The 25,683-nt window shown below is 40.9% G+C and overlaps 1 protein-coding gene across 8 annotated transcripts in view; it reads right to left on the bottom strand.

Moving 5' to 3' along the window:
• The window catches only part of LOC132590756 (PHD finger protein 14-like), a 169,138-nt gene that overhangs the window by 30,025 nt on the left and 113,430 nt on the right, over positions 1 to 25,683 (bottom strand). For 4 of the 8 annotated variants that reach the window (XM_060263671.1, XM_060263675.1, XM_060263673.1 and 1 more), the window contains one exon: positions 9,883 to 9,996. The exons of 3 other annotated variants lie outside the window; for them this stretch is intronic. In XM_060263671.1, the coding sequence (XP_060119654.1) occupies positions 9,883 to 9,996 (114 nt within the window). Of the gene's footprint in view, positions 1 to 9,882; positions 9,997 to 10,658; positions 10,714 to 25,683 lie in introns of those variants that run through there. One more of the 8 variants, XM_060263676.1, reaches the window with a different exon arrangement.

Raw genomic sequence — 25,683 nt, 5'->3', positions numbered from 1 at the left:
TTATGAAATTATGAAGCAGTAAAATAAGTTTAGATGTGATGTTAGAATTGCATACATTTTTCTTCAAATGTTTGTTGCTTCCCACATGTTGAAGATGACTGCAGCAAAGAGGCTTCGTTTCATGAGTTCTGGTCCCCTATAATCAAGGTCCCTTCTCCTCATATATCAAAAATATTTTGTTTGATATATGGCATGAACACCTATCTACTGACTTATCCAGACTTCCCAAGACTACAAATAACTGATTAGGAGGTGTTTTAGCAATAGCACCTCCAGTACTCAACAATGGATTTGAGATAAGAAAGGGTATTAGAATGGAATTCCAAGCCATCCATTTTCACAGTTGGTTCTCCTTCTGGAACTTCTGCCAATGCTGAAATCATAGGGTGTCCCTGTTCCTTCCCACAAGACCCTCCTTGTGAAAACAGGTGAAGCATGATTTTCTCCTTCTCCCATTCTGCTTCTCTGCCTGGAATTCATTCTCCATGACCTCCTATCAACTCCTATCTCTTAGCTTCTTCCTTACTGCCAGATGATCCTTCTCTACAGCATCCTCACTTGGCTAGGGAGTCCTTCCCTTGTTATTCCAAAAATCTCTTCCTATTTATCCCATTACAACTTTTGGTCCTTCTTTTGGCAGCCCCTCCCCTTTCTCCCTCTCTCTCTTTTCCTGGAGTAGTGATGTGGGAAGAACATGATTTGGACCAAAAATTAACTTTAACAGGATATTTAGCTTAAAGTACACTAAGATTCTGCAAAAGGAACTGGGGTTTTTTTTGCTTTCCACATGTAAATTACTGCTGTATTGTGGCAATTGCTCATTGCCTCTACTATTTCCATCCCAATTCCCTTCTCAGTTCCATACCTCTACAAGGTATAGTTAAGTATCTGTCTTCCTTTTAATGTGTTGAAACTGGGTATTTTGTGTATTCAGAGTGCAAAATACCCTTTGTATGGCTGCCTTTGAAGACAATTTAGAAGCTTCAAATACGTTAACCTTAGTGACCTTTCTCAAACTACATGCAATTGATATACAATACCCGTTCAATTACAGTTACATTGGCTTCCACTTTGCTTCCCAGTGCAATTCAAGGCACTGACTCTGACCACAGTATCTTTTCCCTCCCTGATCTAAGGCAAGAATGGGAAGACCCTTTTGGCAGCTGTTCCCTAGTTTGTTTGTTTGTTTGGGGGGAAGAGTGGCCCAGTGGCATAGCATCTTCCTTGGATGCAGAAAGCTTTCACTTAAAATATCAGGTTGCAGATGTTATGAAAGACCAGGTAGAGAGCTGCTGCCAGGCAACTGGAACTTATTAAATCAATGGTCTGACTCAATGAAATGCAGTTTCAGTTCGATATTTTTTTTCCCCAGGAGAGGAGGCTGGCACTGTCCCCTCTGAATCTTCAGAATTGAAATTGAAATTGAAAACTTTTCTGGAAGTCACTTGAACTGACTGATGGCTGCTGATAGAGTCATGCTTCTATTTTACTGTGTTTCTACAGCAGTAGTAGTAGAAGATATTAGAGTTATATTCCACTCTCCACTTTGAATCTCAGAATCTCAGAGCAGCTTACAATCTCTTTTACTTTCCTTCCCCACAACAAACACCTTGTGAGGTAGGTGGGGCTGAGAGAGCTCTCCCAGAAACTGCCCTTTCAAGGACAAGCTCTATGAAAGCTATGGCTGACCCAAGGCCGTTCTAGCAGCTGCAAGTGGAGAAGTGGGGAATTAAACCCGGTTCTCCCAAATAAGAGTCTTTTTTGCACACTTAACTGCTACACCAAACAGTATCCTCTGTTTATGTTCTTTGAACATACAACTGTTTCTTAAATTGTTGTGAGCCACGCACATAGAGCTGAATAGCAGCAAATTAACCAACTACATAAAAACAAATCTGCTTATATGTGAGCTTATTCACCATATTCATAACCCAACATAGGTAATGGTAGGGTGAGAGGTTTCTTTTATAAACGTGGGATCAGACCAGTCTGCTCTTAATAGAACCTGAATGTTTGTTAAGCAACTGCTTCTATGTGATAGCTGCTTCATTCAAAAGCATTACATGATGAAGAAATATGTGAATGAGCTATCCCAATATATATTGCAATTTTTGCAAACACATTCAAGGTACATCTGAACCTGATTTTGAACAGGCTGTCAGACTATTAGAATGAACAAAAATTCCTGGTTTTAAACACGTTAACCCAAAACTAATAGCTATACAATAGATGCTGCTGTCATTTAAAGAAAATGCATCATTGTAAAATTCTATGAAATGAGACTTCTAACCAATGAATGCTGATTTTTTTGCCTTTAATCTCCTCTCAATACTAAGTTCATCAGAGTGTGACAATTAATTAACTTAATTAAGCTAACAATTATGCTCTTTCACAGGTCAATATCTAGAGCTACTTAGATTAATAGCACAGCTTGTAAAGTTAATCTTGTATAATGCAAATGACACTAAGTCAAGTATTAAATACCTTCTTGAGTAACAGAAGAAGTAGGGCCAAGTGTACTTTAAAGAAAAAGTTAAATAAAGACAAATGCCTTGGATTTGTGAAAATGTTTTAACAGAACTAAGCAACCCTGTCCTAAACAATCATAATAAATTAACTTGTAAGACCATATTCCCCCCCTTGTACACGATAAAAGAGATTTGTTTCTTTTAACAACAGTATAACAAAGGTGCAGATGTGAGTATGAGAGAGAGAAATGAATTTTTAAAGCACAGTCACAGTAGTAATCTTATAAAAATACCTTTCCTTTCATGCCATCTGGTGAAGAAGTTGCAAGCAACTAAGTTACTAAGGGCTGCCCAATCATGGCTCAGCTACAGCCCCACCCATATCGCAAACTAAAACAAAGAAGAGAAGATGCACTCTTGGCAATAGTGATACTAAGAGGAGGAAAATCTGTACTAAGGAGTGGAGAAAACAATGCTTTTATTTATTCAGATAATGTAAACAGACAAAATACAGGGTAAAAATGAAAAACACAATGAAATCCAACAGCACACAAAAACCTACAGCCTGTGAAGCTAATACAGATAAAAACCCAGGGACAAATATCAGTTCTACTACTGATCTTCTGGAATAATTGATTAATTTCCACATTACCAATTGTAATCTACATAATTGGTTTTAATATAATACTACAGAATTTATACTAGGAACTTCAGTTAAATTCACTTGGAATTACAAGTCCATCCTCCTTTTGATATTCAATTTTTAAGACCAGAAAAAAATAATTTTTGCTACTAGCACTGGCATTGTAAAACAACATGTAGTAACCTAACCAACAAAATGCAGCTCGAGTCCAACCTATAAACCAGTTTACAAGAATATTTAAATAGTATGAAACAACAGCAGCTACTACTTGAATTTAATGATGCATCATGGTGCCTGGACCTCATACAGACACAAATCCTGTTTTCAGAAGACATCCTTAGCTATGTAGATTTAAATAAGAATTGTCTGGCAAAACTCTGTAACATCATAAAATAAGATTTCTCGATTGATTTTCTCCTTGTTATAGTAGAGGGAAGAAAGCCCCTGGCTGCTAGGTTCTGTATCAAGGTCCTATATCAGTGTGTGTGTGTGTGTGTATTTTGGCCACTGTGACACAGAGTGTTGGACTGGATGGGCCAATAGCCTGATCCAACATGGCTTCTCTTATGTTCTTAGAATCTGTGTTTTCTCACATTTTTATTGATGTGAGACAACACAGATAGAAAGAAAGAAAGAAAGAAAGAAAGAAAGAAAGAAAGAAAGAAAGAAAGAAAGAAAGAAAGAAAGAAAGAAAGAAAGAAAGAAAGAAAGAAAGAAAGAAAGAAAGAAAGAGGAAATCTAGTTCTTTCTTTCTTTCTTTCTCTTTCTTTCTTTCTTTCTTTCTTTCTTTCTTTCTTTCTTTCTTTCTTTCTTTCTTTCTTTCTTTCTTTCTTTCTTTCTTTCTTTCTTTCTTTCTTTCTTTGAATATTTGATCCTATGCATTAGCTACTAGGGCTGTGGATAAAAGGGAGTAGGGGTGTTCATTTGGTTTGGTTGAACTAAAATAACCACTAATAACAGCTGATTCAGCTGTATTCTCTAATGTTATTCAGGGGCTGAATACAGCTGTCTGAATACCACCAAATCAGTACTTGATGGTATAGAGGGGTATTCGGCCCCATTAAACCCTATGGGCCATTGAAGTCAATGGCAAAATAGGATATAATGGATGGCAGCTAGGGGGCAATGGGTTTGAGGTAAAGGTCCCAAAATTGCAGGGCTAATGCAGGGGCCTCTCTCGCACATAAACCCTATGTTTCAAGAAGATTGGACCAGGGGGTCGAATATCTAGGGGCACCCAAAGAGAGCCCTTTCTCCCTATGTTGGGGGAAAAAACCTATCTGTCAACTTTTCCCACTGTAATCACTGTGGGAAAAATGACTCTTGCAGCAAGGGGGTTTGAGAGAGAGGCACCAAATTTGCAGGGCAGCTTCAGGTGCTTCTCTTCACCAGAACCCCCATGTTACAGAAAGACTGGACCAGGGGTTCCTATCGTAGGGGCACCCAAAGAGGGTCACTGCTCCCTATGGTGGGAAAAACTACCCCAGGCAGTAGTCAGATTCTGCTAGAAAATCTTTGCAGTGGAAAGTCAACTGTGGTGAGGGTGCTTGCTTGCAAGGAGCATAACAGTGCTATGTGCCCAGCAAAACAAGGTTAGTGTTAAAGGATTCCCCAAAGGTATTTGTTCTGTATGGCTGTGCAACTGCTTTGCATGCAGAAAGTCCATGCCTCATCTCTGCTGCTTGACACTAGTGCATTCAATGCACTGGTTCTGTGCTGCAGTCCCTGGAGAAAGCCCCCATCTCAATTTGTGAATCGGAGAGATTCTCTAATGTGAACTGTCCTGTGTATTGCACTGTCACTGACACAATCTTCAGTGGCCCATAGGGAATAATGGTGAGATGAGGGCACACTCTTTGGGTGCCACTAGAAACAGAACCTTTGATCCAATCTTTTTGAAACCTGGGAGTTCTGTGGGAGAGAGGCTCCTGCAGCTGTCCTGCAATTTTGGGGATGTATCTCTACCCTCTGTCCCCCAGCCGCCATTCATTATACTGTATTTTGCCATCTACTTCAATAGCCCATAGACTATAATGGAGCTCTAAATTCAGGAATAGCCAAATATCTCCCGAATCAGATTCTGGTACAAAATCTCATATTTGGGGATATTCGGCGTTCCTGAATATCTTGCCCCCGAATAACCCTGACTTTGGATTTTATCTTTTTTTTTTTGCACATACCTAAAAGGAAGGTTGAAATCTTGCCACCAAGACTTATAAACAAGCAGACAAACTCGGTTACAGAACTTCTGGAACCATTTTGGTCAACATCTCAATTATTTGCATTAGCACAATTAATATTCAACTTGAGAACAGATCTGCACTTTTAAATACCTTTGCAATACTGAATTTTTTTTAAAGTTGGGTGTGTCTTGGGCTTTTAATAGCTAATATATGCAAGTTATTGTTTCTGCTGGAGTACTAAAAAGCAAATTTAAACATATGCTACAAACATGGACATACAAATCATATTGTTTGTTCATATCTACAATCTTGAAATAAATGCTAACAGAATGGATCTAAATATCTCAGAAGAAATTTAGTAGTAACTATTAATTCTCCTAATGTTGCAATTCAGCGCAGAATTAGGAGCACCTGAAATCATTTATTTCAGTTAAAATTTTTTAAAAAATTCAGTATTGCAAAGGCATTAAAACGTGCAGATTTATTCACAAGTTGTTCTCAAGATTCCTAAGAAAGGATGATTTAAATAGCTCATGGATATGCATTCTCCTCCCCTTGTAATATTCACACTGAAAGATCCAGCTTTAGAACAGCACAATAAAAGTGATTACACAAAAACTCAAAATTTTAAACAGATCCTGCAAAGCACCAGATCCTGCAGGCAGAACTCTCCTTGCAAGATCCACTGGAGCTCTGCTCAGCAGCCTGGTTTAAACCAGGACTATCCAACACAGCTCGCAAAGCAGCGGGTCATAGAATCATAGAGTTGGAAGGGACCTGCAGGGTCAACTAGTCCAACTCCCTGCACAATGCAGGAAACTCACAAATACCTCCCCCCTAAATTCACAGGATCTTCATTGCTGTCAGATGGCCAGCTAGCCTCTGTTTAAAAACCTCGAAGGAAGGAGAGCCCACCACCTCCTGAGGAAGCCTGTTCCACTGAGGAACTGCTCTAACGGTCAGGAAGTTCTTCCTCATGTTGAGCTGGAAACTCTTTTGATTTAATTTCAACCCATTGGTTCTGGCCCTATCTTCTGGGGCCACAGAAAACAATTCCACAACATCCTCTATATGACAGTCCTTCAAGGACCTGAAGATGGTGATCATATCACCTCTCAGCCACCTCCTCTCCAGGCTAAACATGCACAGCTCCTTCAACTTTTCTTCATAGAACTTGGTGTCCAGATCCCTCAGAATCTTTGTCACCCTCCTCTGGGCCCGTTCCAGCTTGTCTATATCCTTCTTAAAATGTGGTACCCAAAACTGAATCTCCAGGTGAGGTCTTACCAGAGCAGAGTAAAGCAATACCATCACTTCATGTGATCTTGACACTATGCTTCTGTTGATACAGCCCCAAATTGCATTTGCCTTTTTAGTCGCCGCATCACTGTTGACTCATGTTCAGCATATGATCCACTAAGACCCCTAGATCCTTTTCACACATACTACTGCTAAGACAAGTCTCCCCCATCCTATAACCATGCACTGGATTTTTCCTACCTAAATGCAGAACTTTACATTTATCCCTGTTAAAATTTATTTTATTGGTTTCAGCTCAGTTTTTCAGCCTGTCAAGGTCATCCTGTATCCTGTTTCTGTCTTCTACTGTATTTGCAACTCCTCTCAATTTAGTATCATCTGCAAATGGAATAAGCATTCCCTCTATTCCTTCATCCAAATCATTTATAAAGATGTTGAAAACAGGACCCAGGACAGATCCTTGATCCTACATTTGTCATTCCTCTCCAAGAGGATGAGGAACCATGCACAAGCACTCTTTGGGTACGACCTGTCAATCAGTTACAGATCCACCTAATGGTAACAGAACCCAAACCACATTTTACCATCTTGTCAACAAGGATAGTATGCGGAACCTTATCAAAGTCACAGGCTCTGCTGGGGTTCTCCCCATAGGCTCCACTGGGGCTCTGCTCTGTTGGACAACCCAGTTTAAACTGGACTGCCCAACAAAGCCCATAAAGCAAAGGTGTCTGCAGGGAAGAGCTCAGCTGGGGCTCTCTTTGATAGTTTGGTCAAACAGCTCAAAAGAGCCCCAGCTGAGCCTGCAGGGAGAATGCCCCCCTCAGCTGTTTTTTGGGCTGCCTTCTGCAGTCCCTTCAAACACTCCCTGTTCAAAGGGATTGTGGAAAAAATCTCCAAAAGAAGCTGAGTGGTGGAAGCAATCTGCTCCAACTCCTCAACAACTGTTGTGCCAGGTTTTCCTGTAATTCCTGAATATATCTGGGATTTTTTCAGTTCTTCTGAAAAATACAGGATACATTTGAGATACCAAAATATACTTGAAAAATACTGATATATTTTCAGAATGCACACTCCTACATCAAGCGTATTGAGATTCAAGTAGACTTCTACGATTCTATCTCAAAAAGCTGCACACAGACAATACACAACACAACATATTATTAGGGACAGTGGAAATACTGCTCAGTAACTCAGAAAGCAATCAATAACCAATTTATATTTTTATTTAATGCTGCACAATACAAAATGTATATTGTCCCCAGATACTAGTTCCTCTTTTGTAACATGCAAATACCTTCCAACCTGAAGGAGGACCGGAGAGAACTTCTGACACAACCATTATCAGCACTTGAAACAGAGAGGGCTATAAATACTGAATTGTTCATATCATTATTTATATTTTAAGCTGTGATTAAGATATACTTAAAGCCTGGCAGAAGAACTCAGATGATGTCTGAACTATAAACAAAAATCCCTCATGAAAATGTTAGCGTCAAAGTCATGGCAACAGAACCATCTAGAAGATACTCCAACAAATATGGTCCACAATGTTCTACCACAGCCAAGTAGGAGACAAGGGGCACACTGCTTGCTAGGACTTATTTGCTGCTACAGAAAACGGAAACACATCTCATGATACTTTCAGCAGAAACTGAAAGTGTTTGACAAATTTCATGGGAAATTTTAAAATCAGATTTCCCCCAATTTCTTATAAGTCTCTAGTCATATTCCAAGACCCAAAAGACTATACTGATTGGGTTAAAATGTTTTATAGATACCCATGTTCAAGATATACATATGCAAGGCTGTCAAATGTATCCTATGATTCTAACTTAAGCCATCAGTGTGTGCAGTATGAGAATAAAAAGGTATCAAACTTCATCAGGAGTTTAAACTAATGTTCAATGCAGATGAATTTCTAACAAAAAAAATTTCCCTGCCTTACTGAAACTCACAATAGAATTTTATGAACTGTCTGAATATCTTATTAACTGGTGACGAAACATGACCTTCAAGTCAAAGAGAACTCTCCACAATTGAGAATGCACCATATAAATGTATAAAACAAATATATTTCAAGAAATATTAGAAACATGACAAAAATTTTAAAGTTATGCTGGACTTTATAAACTTTGAGACTAGCCATAAGCAGGAACAAGATAATACAAAGAATCCTATCCACTAAGATTACAGTTAGCATCTACCCAGCACCAGCTCTAGGGCACATGGCACCCCAGGCAGGCTCCCTGCCCGCCACCCCGCAGCGCTGGTTCCTACCGGCTTTGATGCAGGCGGCACAGCATCTAATCCTTTGAAGCGCATGTGGGAGAAGGCTTCTCCCCCCTCCTTCCTGGAACCGGAAGTGAGGGGGAGCAAAGCCTTCTCCCATGCATGCTTCAAAAGATTAGATGACGCGCCGCCCATCAAAGCTAGTAAGGCCAAGCCTTGATGCACTCCTCTGATCGCGCCAGGGGGCAGGCAAAGCGCAAGGGAAGGGAGGGGACAGGCAGGCAGCAAACTAGGTGGTTGTCATGGGCACTGGGGGAGAGCCCAATTCGGCGCCCTTTCCTCCTGGCACCCTAGGCAACTGCTTAGTTTGCCTAGTGAGCAAGCCAGCCCTGCATCTACCAGTTTCATCTTTTTGACCTCTGTGCACCAAAAACACAAGGCATCTCTGACATCAGAGGAGGAACAAGGATGAGAAGTAATAGAAGACACACAATACCTAGAGACACAGAAAACAAAAAAAGAGAGAGAAATAGTTCCATTTTAGCAGCTTCAGCTTTTCAATGGAACCACCTTGGAAGAGCACCAGAAAACTAACTGAAGCAGAACTTCACTGAATCCAGCCAGTAAAGTAAATAAATCAGTCAAGATCACTCAGTGATCTTAACTGGCAAAATGAGGATTTGAACCCAGACCTTCCCAATTCCAGTCCATCGCTAGAACCAAAACACATTGGTTCACTAACTTTTAAAATTACATTTGAAAACATGGGAACTTCATTACCTGATAGACACTGAAACTCTGGGTTTCTTTTTGAACTCTGGGTGGATAGATTTATTAAGAAATAAAACTGCCCATAACCAGACTATTTTCAGGCATCTGGATGTCAAAGAAAATAAAAAACATGAGTACAAAGAATAGCCATGTTAGTGGTAGTGTTATCACACTGATTACCACAACACACAAACTGGAATTAGACAGAAAATGCACTGTCTTTTTGAATGGAAACAAACCAATATAAAGCAGAAAAAAATGTTGGATGATTTTTTTAAGGACCCAACAATCAAGTTTATTAAGATAACAGACACAGAATTCCTACCTCTTCTGGATGTTTCTGTGCCACCGATACCAGTTGTTCAGAACTACTTCTTGAAGTAGAGGGCACAACATTAGTTGGGGCCTCTGAGACCACCTCATTTGACGGTTCGGAATCCTGAGGGCAACAGAGACAAATAGACCCCTAAGTAGTATGCCAAAGCAGTACTCTGCAAGACAGCTTTAGCAAGGCAGTGTGGTCTGTCCCAAAATACTGAAACATTGTATTCGTGACCCCAAAAATTGTAATTTTCTTTGAGGTAACTAAAGCCATTTACCCTCTGTGTTTATTTGTACAATGGAGGTATAGATATTCCAAACAAAGGTATTTTGACTACTAATCAAAAATGTAATTTCTGCCCTTGAATCAACCAAGGACATAATTTAGCAAGTAACTTTGGGCATGAACTGAAGAGTACAAAATCAAGAGTTTACACACTGCTTTATCAAATTAAATTTTCCCCTCCCCCTCCTATCAAACTGGCATTTATGTAGTCTGAATTAGCATATTAGTTGGCCACAAATGCTGAAGGAATCAAAGTTGATAACTTTAAAGTTTGTGGCTAACGCTCCATTTTCAGTCAGCAATTTGCTCTATAAAGAGAAAGACATAGGAAGAACCTGGATCTGGAAAAAGTTTCACTATTATGCAAATTCATTGCTATAGGATCCAGGACCATAAAGGAGTTCTAAACTTCAGAGATTTACTGCTCAAAAGGCTTCTAGCTACCATTATACTTTTAATAGCCTCCTGATACTTTCCTGTATTTATTAACTGACCTGAATATGTTCATGCATAGTCTGCAATACCTGTATAGTCTACTAGCAGCAGGACCTTTGGAAAGAAAAGAAGTATCCCATAAGAAATGTACAAGCCTTAAGAATGTAGGGATTTATATTTTTATCTATCTATATCTATGTGAAATAATACAAACAGAACTGAAAGGCCATTTTTGCAAAGAGCTGAAAAACGCTTCAGCAAATACAGGGCACAATACAGTGACCTGCCACCCAAACCCAGAACTAAGCCCAAAAAGTGCATATATTGGTTTTAAGAATTATGCTGTCAAATTTCTGGTTCAAAATGTAATTTCACTCCTAGTTTCATCACATCACAGATTGGATAGAAATTAAGATGATGGAGTAAGAATATAATATGAAGTTCAATTTGAAACAATTTACTACTGTCAACATGTACCACTCACCTACAAGTCCAACTAAATTTAATAATGTACACAGACTTATTCACTTGTATCAGTTTGTAAAATCACAGAAAGGGCAAGCAGAATTACCTGCCTAGGAGTTGGTCTATAGGAGGGGACAAAATGCAGTTGCCAAAGTTGGCACAATACCTGTGATTACCAGTTTGACACTACTGAACAGTGAATCATGGAAGTCTTTACTGGTACTTCAGAGACTGAGAGATGAGACAGTTGAGAAGCACAACAAAAACCTAATACCTTTTCTCTCAGCCTCAGGGATGACAATGGCACCCAATCAGTTGCAATCGACAACAGCTCCATAAGATTGCTGGGCTGCTTCAAACATGAATAACCTGGCGAGAAATTCAGTTAGGCACCGGGGTGACTGGACACTTGGTTAGGATGTGCAGAGAGGTATACACTTTGCATCGCTCTGACACAGAATTTCTGATACCCACCTGTTATAAGACAAACCCAAAAACACAATAACAGAACACCACTAGTGGCCACACACAACTCTCAAATGAAAACAGTTCAATGTATCATCAACAACTTACAACCTCTATTGAATAGTGATAGCCCTCTTTCAAAAGTACTGAGGGGTAAACCTTTTCTTGCACACAGACAGCCCCCTAAACTCAAACAACTCCTCACCCACAACAATACAACATCTCATCTGAGCATGGACACTAGTACCAGAGCTTGCAATAAACCCAAGTGCCAACTTTGCTGCCACATACACCTGGACAACACAATCACTGGATCTAACAGCATTAACTACACCATCTCAGGCTCATTCACTTGCTCATCTTCCAACATTATATATGCCATTAAATGCCAACAATGCCCTTCATAGGGCAAACAGGACAAACCCTCCACCAAAGGATAAATGGACACAAATCTGACATCAGGAATTACAGAACTGAGAAACCTATGGGGGAACACTTTAACCTTCCAAAGCATTCAATGGGTGACCTCAAAGTAGCTGTTTTACTGCAAAAGACCTTCAAGAACAGAATGGAGAGAGAAATTGCTGAATTACAAACTATTATGAAACTTGGAACAAACACCTCCCCAGGACTGAACAGACTTGTTTTGTTTTTTTATCTCATTACATATGCTAAACCCACTTTCACCAAGTAGGGCAATATATCCACAGTATTCCAATGTATTTCTCTTTTAGGATAGTGTATCAGAATAATGCTTTTGTATTAACATACCCAAACTAGGGATATTGGCTGTTCATCTCGTTACATATACTAAATCCATCTTCTACTATATTTTAATGTACTTTTTCCTAATGGCAAATTAGAATGATGTATATATTTATGTTTCATGTTAAAAGGTAAATTGGAAAGGAAAAACTTCTGGGAAAGAAATGCCTTATTTTTGACCCAGGTTTATTAGCAATAGAATAATTAACAGACATTCTCACATTCTGACATGTTACTGTTTTATGGTTTTCCATGATAATTCAACCCAGATCAAAGGTTTTCTGAATTTGTTAATTTTACTATTCTGCTATTGGTTTTTAACTTTGTACCTCTTGGCATTCCAAACCCCACCAGCTATATGTAGCTCTGCTTACTGTACCTCATTCCATGTCTGAAGAAGTGTGCATGCTTACGTTCTGAATAAAACCACAAAAGCTTACGTTCTGAATAAAACTACTTGGTCTTAAAGGTGCAATTGACTCCTATTTTGCTATGATAAATATTAGAAAACATGTTTGATCCAACCAATCCAGGTTATGGGTTAAAAAATGGAACGTACCTGAAGCATGCACGCCTTGTGAATATTTGGGTTCATGCAAAAAGCACATGCCCTTGAGATCTTTTGCAGGGATGCAGTGAAAGGTGACAAAAATGATTTATTGGTAAGAGAGTCTCTGTTGTCAAGACAACCAGGCTAACACTTCCAGTGCCATGCTGATGACAGTGACGGTAAGCAAATAAACTGCAGCACTACAACTGGGGGGATACAGCATGTAGGGCTGGTTGGTTAAGCAACAGCAACTTGCCTGCATATAATCTCAGCAAGCATCATGCATCTGGCTTTGTTTTTCCTTAATGATATCACATAGCAAATTAAGTTGGGCTATACTGTACAGTGTTGTCACAAGGACAACTATGTGACCATCTGATTTGCTGGGGCCACTCTAGGAATAAGAAAGAGTAATAACTGGTGCCTTATCAGACAAGGGTGGCAAAAAAATAGAAAATAAAAACCAAAGCTCAGGGAATTCAGAGGATTCTATTCCTTTAGGTTCTTAAGAAGCACCCAATTATATAATTTCCTGTGGAACAAAGTCTGGGTCTGGTAGCACCTTTAAGTTCAACATGAGAGCTTATACCCAGAATTAAACTTTGTCTTAAAGGTGTCACTGGACTCAACCTTTGTTCTATTGCTTCAGCCCAACGTGGCTACCCATCTGAATATACTTTTCTGTGATCAACATAACTATATGGAAACTAGGAATAAGGACCGTTGTGGAAAAAGTACAATGGGGTATAGAAAGAGGCTCTGGATAAGTGCCCCCTCTTCCTGTCTTTGCACCCATTCAAGTGAAGGCATTCACTTGCCCCACCTCAAGGGGAGCTGATTTCAACAATTTGGAGAGCAGTTGTAATTCTGAGTGATCTCCAGCCCTCAGCTGGAGATTGGCAACAGTGGCTCCACAGGAGGAAATGGCTGGTTTGGAGGGTGCAGTGGGTGCCACTGTACTGTCTGAGGTCCCACACATTCTGAAACCCCACCCTCTCCAGGCTCCACCACTTAAATATCCAGAAATTTTCTAACCTGGAATTGGCAACCCTATCTCCTTCTCTTTATCTGGCCCTCTGACTTCAGCTTTCTATTGCCTCCCCCCTCCCTGCAGCCTCTATGTAGGAAAAGGACAGTCTTTCTCCACAGTGTGTGTGTGGGGGGGGGGGACCAAAGCAAGTTATTATCTCTCTCTGATAATGTTGTTGGTCTTAAGCACAGGACTTCACTCTCTCTCTGCCTCTCGCTCCCCCTCCCATCTCTCTCTCTGTATCTGGTCTGCTGCTACAGGACAAGAATCCCACCCCATAGTCTCTGACTGTTTCTTTTCCAGAGGAGGATAGCGTGGAGCCGTCAGCCAATCAAGGGAGGACTTTCTCTGGCTCTTTCCCTCCTTCTCCCAGCCAATTGAGGAAAGGCTTTGTTTCTCTCCTCTATGAAGCAGTGCAACAGGAAGCCCAGCCAATGGGAGAGTAGAGAGAGCCAGAAACTGCCAGAACCAAGGTTGGTTGCTAATTACTGACAGAATAAGCTTGGCTGGCAGGCAACAACCACTAGGGCTGGAGAGAGGAGCGGACCCACCCAATGGCACACCACTACTCTTGATTGATGGTTTGATGGGCCAAAGGTTGTTGCAGCACAATCCCAACCAATCAGGGCGCTCTGTTTTGACACCACGAAAGGATTTTATTATATAAAGGATAATGTGAACTAGGAGTATTGCTGAGAGTCTCCCTCCTTCCATCTCTCACATAGATGTATACTACATGAGAGCTGTTACTTATGGTATCGTCGCACATAAAGTTACAACATATGTACATTATATTGCTACCGTGTGGGTAGGCAAACCGGAAGATTGGAAGCTCTTACCGTGAAGCTTCCTTCTCGGTGGTCCTGGAGTGGGACGGTCCTAAACTGCCAGGGAGTAGGCTCCTCCTCCGGAACAGGGTTGTTGATCGCTTGATCCAGCCTGGGGGAGGGGCCGCTCCCTTAGGAACTCCTCAGTCCATAGAACAGCCATGCTCCCCCATCGACCTGGATCTATAAAACAAAATTCTGCATCATGGTAACAAACCACACGGAGACCATACTGATGTAACTCCATTTTAATAACTGCAAACAGCAGAAGTAATGGTAAACAGTCAGAACCAACCTCCACTTGACTGAGATAATACACTGGGTGGGATGGACCGTCCCACTCCAGGACCACCGAGAAGGAAGCTTCACGGTAAGAGCTTCTAATCTTCTGTTCTCCGGTGGTCCCTGGTAGTGGGACGGTCCTAAACTGCTGGGACATACAAAAGCAATATGTACCCTGGGCGGGGACCTCTACCTTCAGTGTATGACCTGTTGTAATACCCTGCGACCAAAGGCCGCTTCAGCCGCTGCCCACCTATCCACCCTATAATGCCTGGTGAAGGAATGGACAGAACTCCAGGTGGCTGCCCTACAGATGCCTTCTAGAGAGGAGAAGGACTTATATACTGCAGACGTAGCCGCTCCCCATAGGGAATGCGCCGTGACGCCTCCTGGAGGCTCCAGCCCTGACGCTGTATATGCAGACGAAATACACTGCCCCAACCACCTGCTCAGAGTAGAAGCAGAAACTGGTTTTCCCCGCGAGGGGGAATTAAAGGAAACAAACAAAGACTCCGATCTCCTAAAGTCCTTGGTTCTATCTATATAAAAACTCAAGGCCCGCCTCACATCTAACCGGTGCCACTCCTCCTCCCTCTCGTGTTTGGGATTAGGACAGAATGAAGGCAAAACCACATCCTGTGAGCGGTGAAACACTGAATTTACCTTAGGAACAAACGTCGGATCAGGTCTTAACACCACCCTGTCGTTATGGAAGGTACAAAGGTCCTTATCTACGGACAAGGCCTGCAACTCAGATACTCTGCGGGCCGAAGTTATCCCCACCAAAAAACAATGTTTTAAGGGTAAGGTCTCTCAGACTACAGGTAGCCATGGGCTCAAAAGGTGCATGACACAACGCCTTCAACACCACATTTAACTTCCAAGTAGGGAACCTATGTGCTGTAGGGGGATTTAACAAAGACACCCCCCTCAAAAAACGTTTAACATGTGGATGCAGTGTCAAGGAACCCCCTTTTCGAGTTCCACGCACCACCGAAATAGCCGCCACCTGTCTACGAAGGGTATTAGTGGCCAGCCCCTTATCCAAGCCCTCCTGCAGGAACAGCAACAGCTTCCGAACAGGTAACTTCAAAGGATCCCAGTCCCTTTCTGCACACCAACTGGAGAACACCCGCCAAGTGTTATTATACACCCGAGTGGTAGAACCCTTCCTAGATGCCAGCATAGTGTCAATCACTGTTGAGTCAAACCCCAACTTAAGTAACTGCGACCGCTCAACCTCCACGCAGTTAACTGCAACATGTCCGGTTGAGGGTGGAGTACTGCCCCTTGCGTCAGTAGCGTCTCGGATACTGGAAGACGCCAAGGCTTCTCCATCGACAGTCGCAAGACATCCTGGAACCACCCCCGTCTCGGCCAGAAGGGGGCAATCAGCACCAGCTCCACGGATTGTTGAAGAACCTTGTTCACCAAACGAGGAATCAGTTGCAGTGGCGGAAAGGCGTACAGTAGGCTGTCCGGCCAGTCGCAGTTGAGAGCGTCTACGCCCTCCGCCTGATCATGTCTCTGTTTTGCAAAGAACCGCTGCACTTGACGATTGTCCGCGGTTGCAAACAAGTCCACAGCCACTCTGCCGTATCTGCGTTGAAGAGCCTGGAAGACTCTCGTGTCCAGAGACCATTCCGTCTGATCCAGCCGTTGACGGCTGAGCCAGTCCGCTAGCCCGTTGTCTTTCCCGGCTACATGCACCGCCTTTATGGACAAGAGATACCTCTCTGCCCAACTCAGCAGGCTGTTGGCCTCGCTGCACAGTTTCCTGATTCTGGTCCCGCCTTGTCGGTTGACATAGGCTTTCGCTGTCACGTTGTCTGTCTTCATCAACGCGTGACACCCCTGAAGTGTAGTCTGAAAGCGTAACAACCCCAGACGAATCGCCCGCAGCTCCAACAGATTGATGCTCTGTCGAGACTCCAGCAGAGACCACTGACCTTGACACATCACCCCTTGAGAGTGCGCTCCCCAGCCGGAGCGACTGGAATCTGTCATCACCACTATCCTCTGCGGTTCCTTCATAGCAACCCCTTGTTGAAAGCGAAAAGGTTCTAGCCACCACTGGAGTTGTCGCCTCAGCTCCGGTGGGAGAATCACCATCCTGTGCAACTTGCGAGCTATCACGTTCTGATAAGGAAGCAGAAAGCGTTGCAGGGGCCGCAAATGGAAACGCGCCCAAGACAGCACATCCTGGCAAGATACCAGAACCCCTAGCAATTTTGCCAGAGTCATCACAGGAACCTGAGTCAGTGCCAACACCTCCTCCAACAAGGATCTGAGTTTCACCTGTCGTCCTTCTGACAAGAACACTCTGTGCCTCCGAGTATCGATCAGGACACCCAGATGCACTATCTCTTGCGTGGGAGTAAGATTGCTCTTTGTCCTGTTGACCACAAACCCGTGGTCCTGCAGAACCTGAATAGTCCGCTCGGTGTCCTCCAGGCTCTGCCGGTACGAAGAGGCCCTGACCAACAAATCGTCCAGGTACGGATGAAGAGCCACGCCCCCCATCCGTAACTGAGCAACCAACGCCACCAGGATCTTCGTGAACACTCGCGGGGAAGACTTCAGTCCGAACGGCAAAGCCCGGTACTGGAAGTGCCTTCCATCGTAAGCGAACCTGAGAAACCGCCTGTGACTTGGTCGAATAGGCACGTGTAAATAGGCCTCGGACAAATCGATGGACGTTAGAAACTCTCACTCCTGCACTGCCAAAAGAATGGAACGCAACGTCTCCATCCGGAACTTTTTGGTTTTGACAAATCGGTTGACCCATTTTAAGTCCAGAATAGCTCGGGTATCGCCATTCTGCTTCGGAACCAGGAACAAGCTGGAGTACACCCCTAGACCCCTCTGAGCCAAGGGTACCGTTTCTATAGCCCTGATGTCCAGTAGATGCTGGATAGCGCCCAGCATCCCCTGGTGCCTGATCGGATCCTGCTTCCTCAGGACTGGACGAAACCTCCGAGTTTGAGCCGACTTTGTTAAGGAAACCTTAACGCTGACGGCCAAGAACGCTCTGCCTGCCGCCGATGCGGCTGAAAATTAGAAATTAGAAAGCAGAGACTTCAAAGAGAAAAAACTCCGTCACTTTGATCAATGTGCTCTCCAAGCACAGCGAACACATCCTGTTCTCTCAACAAGGCCGTTTGGACTGAGGAGTTCCTAAGGGAGCGGCCCCTCCCCCAGGCCGGATAAAGCGATCAATGACCCTGTTCCGGAGGAGGAGCCTACTCCCCGGCAGTTTAGGACCGTCCCACTACCAGGGACCACCGGAGAATGTATGGATCACTGCAGAAGGAAAAATCAGTTTGTCCCTTTACACCTAGTGGTAATATTAATTCATTTTTCACAGCTGCATGGGAAACAGTTCCCATGTGCCTTAGTGTGTAAGAGGCATATACTTTACATCAAATATAAAATAATTTATCAGATAAATATATATTTTCTAGGAAAGTGTTCATGCTTAATGTAGATGAACTTTAAAATTAATTCAAAAATGAGATCGGCAGGAAACTTGGTGAGCATCTTGAGACATCCATCCATCCATCCACTTCATCTAAGCCAGCTTCTTCTCAGCTATATCACAAGAGTGCATAGGAGGGTGCTCCCTTGGTACTAGGCAGCATTCAACTAAATCCCAGCTACTATATAGCATAGGTGGATGTTGGTGAAGCTTAGCACCTCTCAGTACAATTCTTTGTAGTAAATAAGTGCTAAAAATGTTGTCACTTTCATTTGATGATGATGATGATGATACTGAATCCATGCAAAATAAATGCAAATTACCAGGTAACCAAAAGCAAGCCAATTATCCTAATTCCATTAATTGCGGACTATGTCTATAAAAACTGTTCTGCAATCATAACAGCAGGATACAAAAATACTGTTCATCTTTCTTCATGCACAATAGTAGTTATACTCACACAACAAAGCACCAAATTTTCTTGATGATTCTTCAAAGCATAATAATTTATACATACACCACAATGTCTATACATATACACAGAGTACAAGATATCTAAAATAAAATGCCAGGAAATTCCAATATACGTTCCTATATAGCATCATATACCAAACACACATATTTTTAAAACCACTGTTACCTATAACAAAAAAAAAAACCCCTCAGCCCAACAGGACAATTTGAGTATATTATATTCACTATCAGATTTCATACATCATCCTTTACCCAGGGTTCATCTGAGAATTGCATAAGCCATAAATTAGCTTTGAACAAGCTTTGAATCAGGCTTGAGCTAGTTTTCAAATTAAACAGCCGTCAGTATATTACAAGGTGCTGTCATTTTATTACCCCAATCAATTCTATGTGGCCTGAGGTATAAGGAAAATGGATGCTGTCTTCATTTGCAAAAGGGTTTATCTCTTACAACAGGCTCTGAACTAGTTGACTGCAGTAGTGAATTTGGAACCAAAGTTACTAACAAAGACTTTTTGAAAAAACTGATTGACAGTAGTTCCCTTCTCAGAGTAGCATAACAAAAAAATCCCTGGAAGAATAATGGGGAAACACCTTGCACTTTTTTTAAAAAAATCATCTCCTTTTAAAATATTGTAAAATTCTGATTGCAATGTTGCTGGTTATAGGTAAAGGTTATCCCCTGCATAAGCATGTCGTTTCTGACTCTGGAGTAACGTTGCTTTCACAACAATTTCATGGCAGACTTTTTATGGGGTGGTAACAACAGTATTTTTGAAAGGGATGTATGAAAATAATATTCTAGTGTACATTATTATAATTTTACACTTCACAATAAATGAGGATTGCTCCATTTACTTATATTAAATTAAAAAGTAATAATAGTTGTTTTAAATTGTTGCAAGATGTAATGATGAGCAGATTGACAAATGCCATCATCACATTCAGGGACAGTGCAAAAACAGGTATCCCAAATATTCTCAAGTCATGCTTCTTCTAACCTTTCTCAACACCTCTCCTAACCTTTCTTAAGAAAATTTCTAATCTTTCTTAACACATTTATTTGACAGCAGCACTGACTTCCAAATGAACATGGTGAGATCTGCAGTTTCATGTGATAGATCCAGGTGGGTAGCCGTGTTGGACTGAAGCAACAGGACTAAGTGGGAGCCCACTGGTACTTTTAGGAACAACAAAAGTTTTATTCAAAGTGTGAGCTTTTGTGTGCATGCACACTTCCTCATAGTTTCGTGTGATTTCAGCCTAGTGGGATAACATCATTATTGTATTTGGTCTTCATAGGAGATTTCATTCTTTTCATAGTTGTCTTGCGGCCAACTGTCAATCTAGTTTGCTTTTTAAAAATATGGAAAAGATATTTCAATCCTATATAGTTACTTTAAGCTACATCCATTTAAATTAATGGGCTTAAACTAAAATAACTTTGCATAGGATTGCAATACAAATGGCTTAAATCCTTTATATATAAAGAGCATTTAGGATAGCTATAATTTTTACAGATTTTTTTTTTTTACAATTTTATGGATAATTCTATAAATTTATAGAGGTATTCATGCAACTACATGGAAAGTCAAATGACTGTTTTACCTGCCAGATATTGAAGTAATTTTAGCTGTCATTACTTCTTTGGCTTTCTGATGCTGTGGATAATCAGTAAAAACTGCTTTACTATGTCACTGAGCACCATAATTAACTTTTTATTTATTTAGGAAATTTATATTTCATCCTACCCTGGCAAACAGGCTCACTTCTCACTCCGTTGCAGGTGGTTTACTTATAAACAGCAAACACATGGTAAATAGCCATTTCTAGGTACTCCAAAGCTTCTCCGGGGCTATAGTGTACATACATTCCTTATACCTTTCAGCCACTGCAGTCTCATCACTCAACTTATATTATTTAAGTCAGACAAATTCAAAATGTATCATTTTAGTTCATCCTAACGTTTATTTCTTTTTCCACAGCCAACATTTATTTCAATTCTGTGGTTGCCATACTTAATTATAATACTGAAAATAAAAATAGGTATTTGAAAATAAATCCTTTATTTCTGTAAGAATTCTGCAAAAGATGTTACTACATTCTAGGCCTACTCAGAAACAAGTCTGCCCTAAAAGGCTGAAAAATATCAAGCATCAGGCAGACAAAGCAGTCCAGCTATAAAATTGATTTAATGCAAGCTACTTGAATGTTCCAATGCCATTTAACTGTAAACTGCTAATACAGATACTATTATTAATACAGTGGAAGCTTAACACAAAGAATATTTTATTACATCTAAGTCAGCAGCATTAAAATTCGACCTGTTTATTAAAAAGGAATGAACGGCCCAGCTACCAGTTTAAGGGGCAAAATTAATCAGCAACCTTTTGCTGAGCTCACAGTAACTGAAAGGTCAAAAACAGACCTGCTTCAAAAACTGAGAAATTCTTCAGTCATCATAAATTTAAAATACTGAAAAATATGCGCTGTATTGTTCCCCCAAAGTCACTTTCCATAGTTGCACATACATGGGGTTAGTTCTATCAAATTATTCTGGGTCTTCTGTTCTCTCCCCCCTTGTTTTCTTCACTACTTTCCAAATACTTATTACCATAATCTTAAATTCATTTTTTGCTGCACTTACATTGTACAAGGGCAGTTTTCTATTTGAAACAAAAACCAGGTTTCATGTTCAGTACATTGCACTAATAATGGCTCATCCCTATGAGCTGCTCTGCTGGGGGTTCTGTTACAGATATGTCAAAGCCATTATGCTGTAAAACAGGGTATTTTGCATCCCTGTGTCATATTGTCTTTTTTTAATTCACAGAACACACATCAACTAATACAGCGCCCACCCAACCCACTTAACAAAGGTAAGGTTTGGGAAAATATCTTCTATTTGAGAAAAGAGACAGGAATGCCTAGAAGGCTCCACACTGGATGCAGGTCAGGTAGCAAAGAAACTGTAGTAGTACATCCATATGCTGCAATTCTTATTTTACCCAGTTAGCAAGCCTGCACGTCCCAGTTTTCTCTCTCTTCTTCATTTTATGTTGTTGGCTTTCATATTCCCTTCATTTTTATACAAGTGAATTTTAATACTACACCTTACACCCAGATTCCACACCCCCGTGACCTATATTCAAACATATTAAAGCCTGCTCAAAAGTTTTTGAAAGCTGAGGTGCCAGTTCAAATTAATAGAATGAAGCTGGCTAAACATTCGTGCTCCTATTATGTAGATGACTGGGGGATGCAATGGCAAACTAGCCCGTAAAACAACACATCCTGTTGTGATGTCACCACATGGGTCGGTGCTTGCACCTTTGCCTTTTTAATGTTACAACTGTAACTCACAGATCAGGTCTCAAACCAGAACCCCATGAGACAGCTGGAACCTTATAATCTAAATACACAACAGGATCTGCCAGATATTTAACAATGACATGTAAAGATATGCATCTCTCAGTAATTTATGGCTCTGGATAAGGGCATCAGAGTAGCTTTTATTGGTTTTTACTTAGGGTTTGGGTTGGCTTAGGAAAGAAACCTTGTTTTCGTGTGACAGATAAGCATCCTGTTAAGGATCCATCATTCCTAGCTTATGTGCACAGGTTCTGTGGAAAGGAACTCTGTGTGGTAAAACAGCGGCCTTGAACCTGTTGTGGTAACCTCTCTTGAAAAAGGGGAATCAAATCTCCTTTCAGGGTTTACTTACTCTTGAGGCTCACCTTTTGGAAGGGGAGGAGATGAAGTTGAGAGACAATTTTCCTTTCTATATTGAAGCCACCCACACAGAGCATTTACTCTATTAAACACTTTATTTTCTGTTAAATAAACCTATGTTTATTTCCTGTTAAATTTTCTGTTAAATAAACCTATGTTTATTTCCATCTGGGTCTTGGATCCAGTCAAATATCAAGGAAAAAGTGATTTAGATTTACCTCACAAACAATTGCTATGTTTGGTCTAGCAGTTTTTCAAGTAAGAGCCCCTTCAGGAACACATAACCTATACACCACCAATCCTTTATTCAAACGTTGTCCCCCCCCCCCCCCCGCTTTGGGGCTCAGGGTTTAGGAAATCTATAGGAGAGGCCAAAGTGAGGGACTGGATATTCTTCAGTCCAGAAGGCAGTTGCCTCAGAGCCTTAACTGTCCCCCTTCACCCAGCCACTGCCACATGTTTTTTCCAGGAATTCTAAATGAAATGAAAGCAATATACCTCACCTCATTATTCTATTTAGGCTATAAATCTCATATAAAAGACAGCATTTGCTCAATGTCCCTCTCTTGCGACCATACTTTCCCCTCCTAACTATTATCTGCCTGAATGATCAATAAGGCTTGCAACTTTTGGTTCCAATTCAATTCCTTCTGAGAGGCATCTTATTTCCTCCTCTTATCTTCACATTTTCTGGGTATAAAGATATCCCTGGGAATCTTGATTCTGTGCGAGTGGGTGAACCAGCAGTAGGAGTGTGGAGTGGAAATGTATCTGTAAAGTCACATTGCCCTGAGTCCCAGTGCAGGTGCCTTGAAGATTGCGACCTGGTTCCATACTGTTTACAACACAGTAGCTTTTTCCTTTCAGCACAGTTAGCCTTCTGGGACTGCAGCCATCAGACAGGCTTCTGTGTTTATTCCCTCCATCTCTCTCTTTAGACTAGTAAAAGTTGCTGATATTAGAATCTTGCACAAGTTAGGATTTACCTATCTGTTTTCTAATGTCTGTGCATGCTCTTTGTACTTGCATTATCTTGCTAATGTTATGTGTTTTATTAATAAACATTCAACTTCAAACTTATGCCTGTTTATTTCTGGGAATCTTCCCACTCTTATATGAATCTTTGTCTAAATCGAAAATCCTGGCAGCCATGTGACAGAGGCCTGATGAAATTGTGCAGGATGCATGTGTGCTTTTCATTTATGGGAAGTGCTCCTACAGTCAAGCAACATTCATATGTAGGCCATTTGGATAACACAACTGTTTACACACATTTGCGTAAGGTACTCATGATAGCTTTTAATACACACTTTCCTAAGCATTTTGTTGTTGAAGCACTTGTTGTCTTAAGGGAGGGCTTCTAGTGTCCTGGCCCCACTGGTGGACCTCCTGATGGCATCTGGTTTTTTCGGTACTGTGTGACAGAGTGTTGGACTGGATGGGCCATTGGCTTGATCCAACATGGCTTCTCTTATGTTATGTTCCTCTGGTGCAATCCTAAACAAAGCTACACTTTCCCCAAGTCCAATGGCCTTAAAAGGATATAATTCTGTTTAGAATTACACTGCTAAGCTAGCAACTTTTGGCTGCTAAGTATTGCCAAGCTTCCCCACCTCGTGATACTATTTGGAGCATATGAACTTTTCAAGGCAGAAGATGCAAAATATGCAAGACTCTCCAAACATACCCAAAGGAGTTTTCAAACCACTGAACCACATAATCACTTTCATCCTTTACCAAAGATATGTTTAGTGAAAAGCTAGAGATAAACTTAATTGCTGCCAGAATTTAACAATGTAGCATACGTCTTCAGGATTTAGAGAAGATATTTTCAAAGCCAGTTAGAAAATCATAAAAAATATTTGTGAAATCTCTAGGCAGAGTTAATTATAACACACTTAAAATTATACTCACACATTAACTATTTGTAGAATATACTTTAAAAGGAAGAAACTTTTAAGAAGAATTAAAAAAAAATGGTCCCTTTCTTTTATGTACATTGAGCAGCTAGCTGATAACACATACAAGAAATTGCCAGCTGTCTTTTACAAACAAGAGAGTAAATTTGGCTCACTCTATTACTTGTGAATGCTACTTTCCAACTTTAGTACTGATACCCACCATTTTCTGTGAAAAGTTAAAAGGAGACTACTAGTTTTACATGAAAAAGATTTTTATTTAAAGGCATTTTAGTCATCCCCAAGAGACAATTCTTTGCAAACAAAGCATTAATAGTCTGATTTGTCAAGTGTCATATTTTTAAGATAAATTACATTTAAGTTTAATGTCTAGGAGTCCCATATGGATAGGTGTCAGCTATATGGATAGACATACGTGACCTGTAATATACATGGCCCCAGTATTATTCACACAATAACTCCATCAGTAAGTCTACAGAAAACATCCAATGTGCTTTACAATGCCTAGTTTACTACACAAAGAGGAATAAAACCTGCCCTTTGCATGGATTCCAGAAATCTGAATGAGTGTAGGACCCTTCCACAAGGCAAAAATCCATGAAGGTTTCACATGGGAGTGAAAAAGGTTTCACATGAAAAAACAGCAAAACAGACAAAAACACATTGGTGCATCCGACTAAGTTGACTCTGGTTCATGAAAAGACTGTGCCACAATATGTGTGACAGTTTTAAGGCTCTCTCAGATACAAAACTCCAGTTATGCAATTATAAAACACACCTTTTATTAGGACATAGAAAAACACAGGACATTCACTTCTGCACAAGTAAAGGTGTGGCTACCCTTTTACTTATTCATAGTCTATCTGAACGATAAATGTTGGACTCTTCAACCTTCTGGCATGTTTATTTATTTACTTTATTTACATCTTGCTTTTCTCTCCAGTAGGGACCCAAAGAGGCTTACATCACTTAAGTTTTATCCTCATAACAATCTTGCAAGGTAGGCTAGGCTGAGAGTATGGGATTGGCCCAAGTTCACCCAACAAGTTTATGTGGCAGAATAAGGACGCAAACTGGGTCCCCGAGATCCTATCCTT

The sequence above is a fragment of the Heteronotia binoei genome, unplaced genomic scaffold, assembly GCF_032191835.1.
Source record: "Heteronotia binoei isolate CCM8104 ecotype False Entrance Well unplaced genomic scaffold, APGP_CSIRO_Hbin_v1 ptg000654l, whole genome shotgun sequence".
Lineage (NCBI taxonomy): Eukaryota > Metazoa > Chordata > Lepidosauria > Squamata > Gekkonidae > Heteronotia > Heteronotia binoei.
The sequence above is the reverse complement of the archived record's forward strand: the minus strand, read 5'-3'. Positions and strand labels throughout refer to the sequence as shown.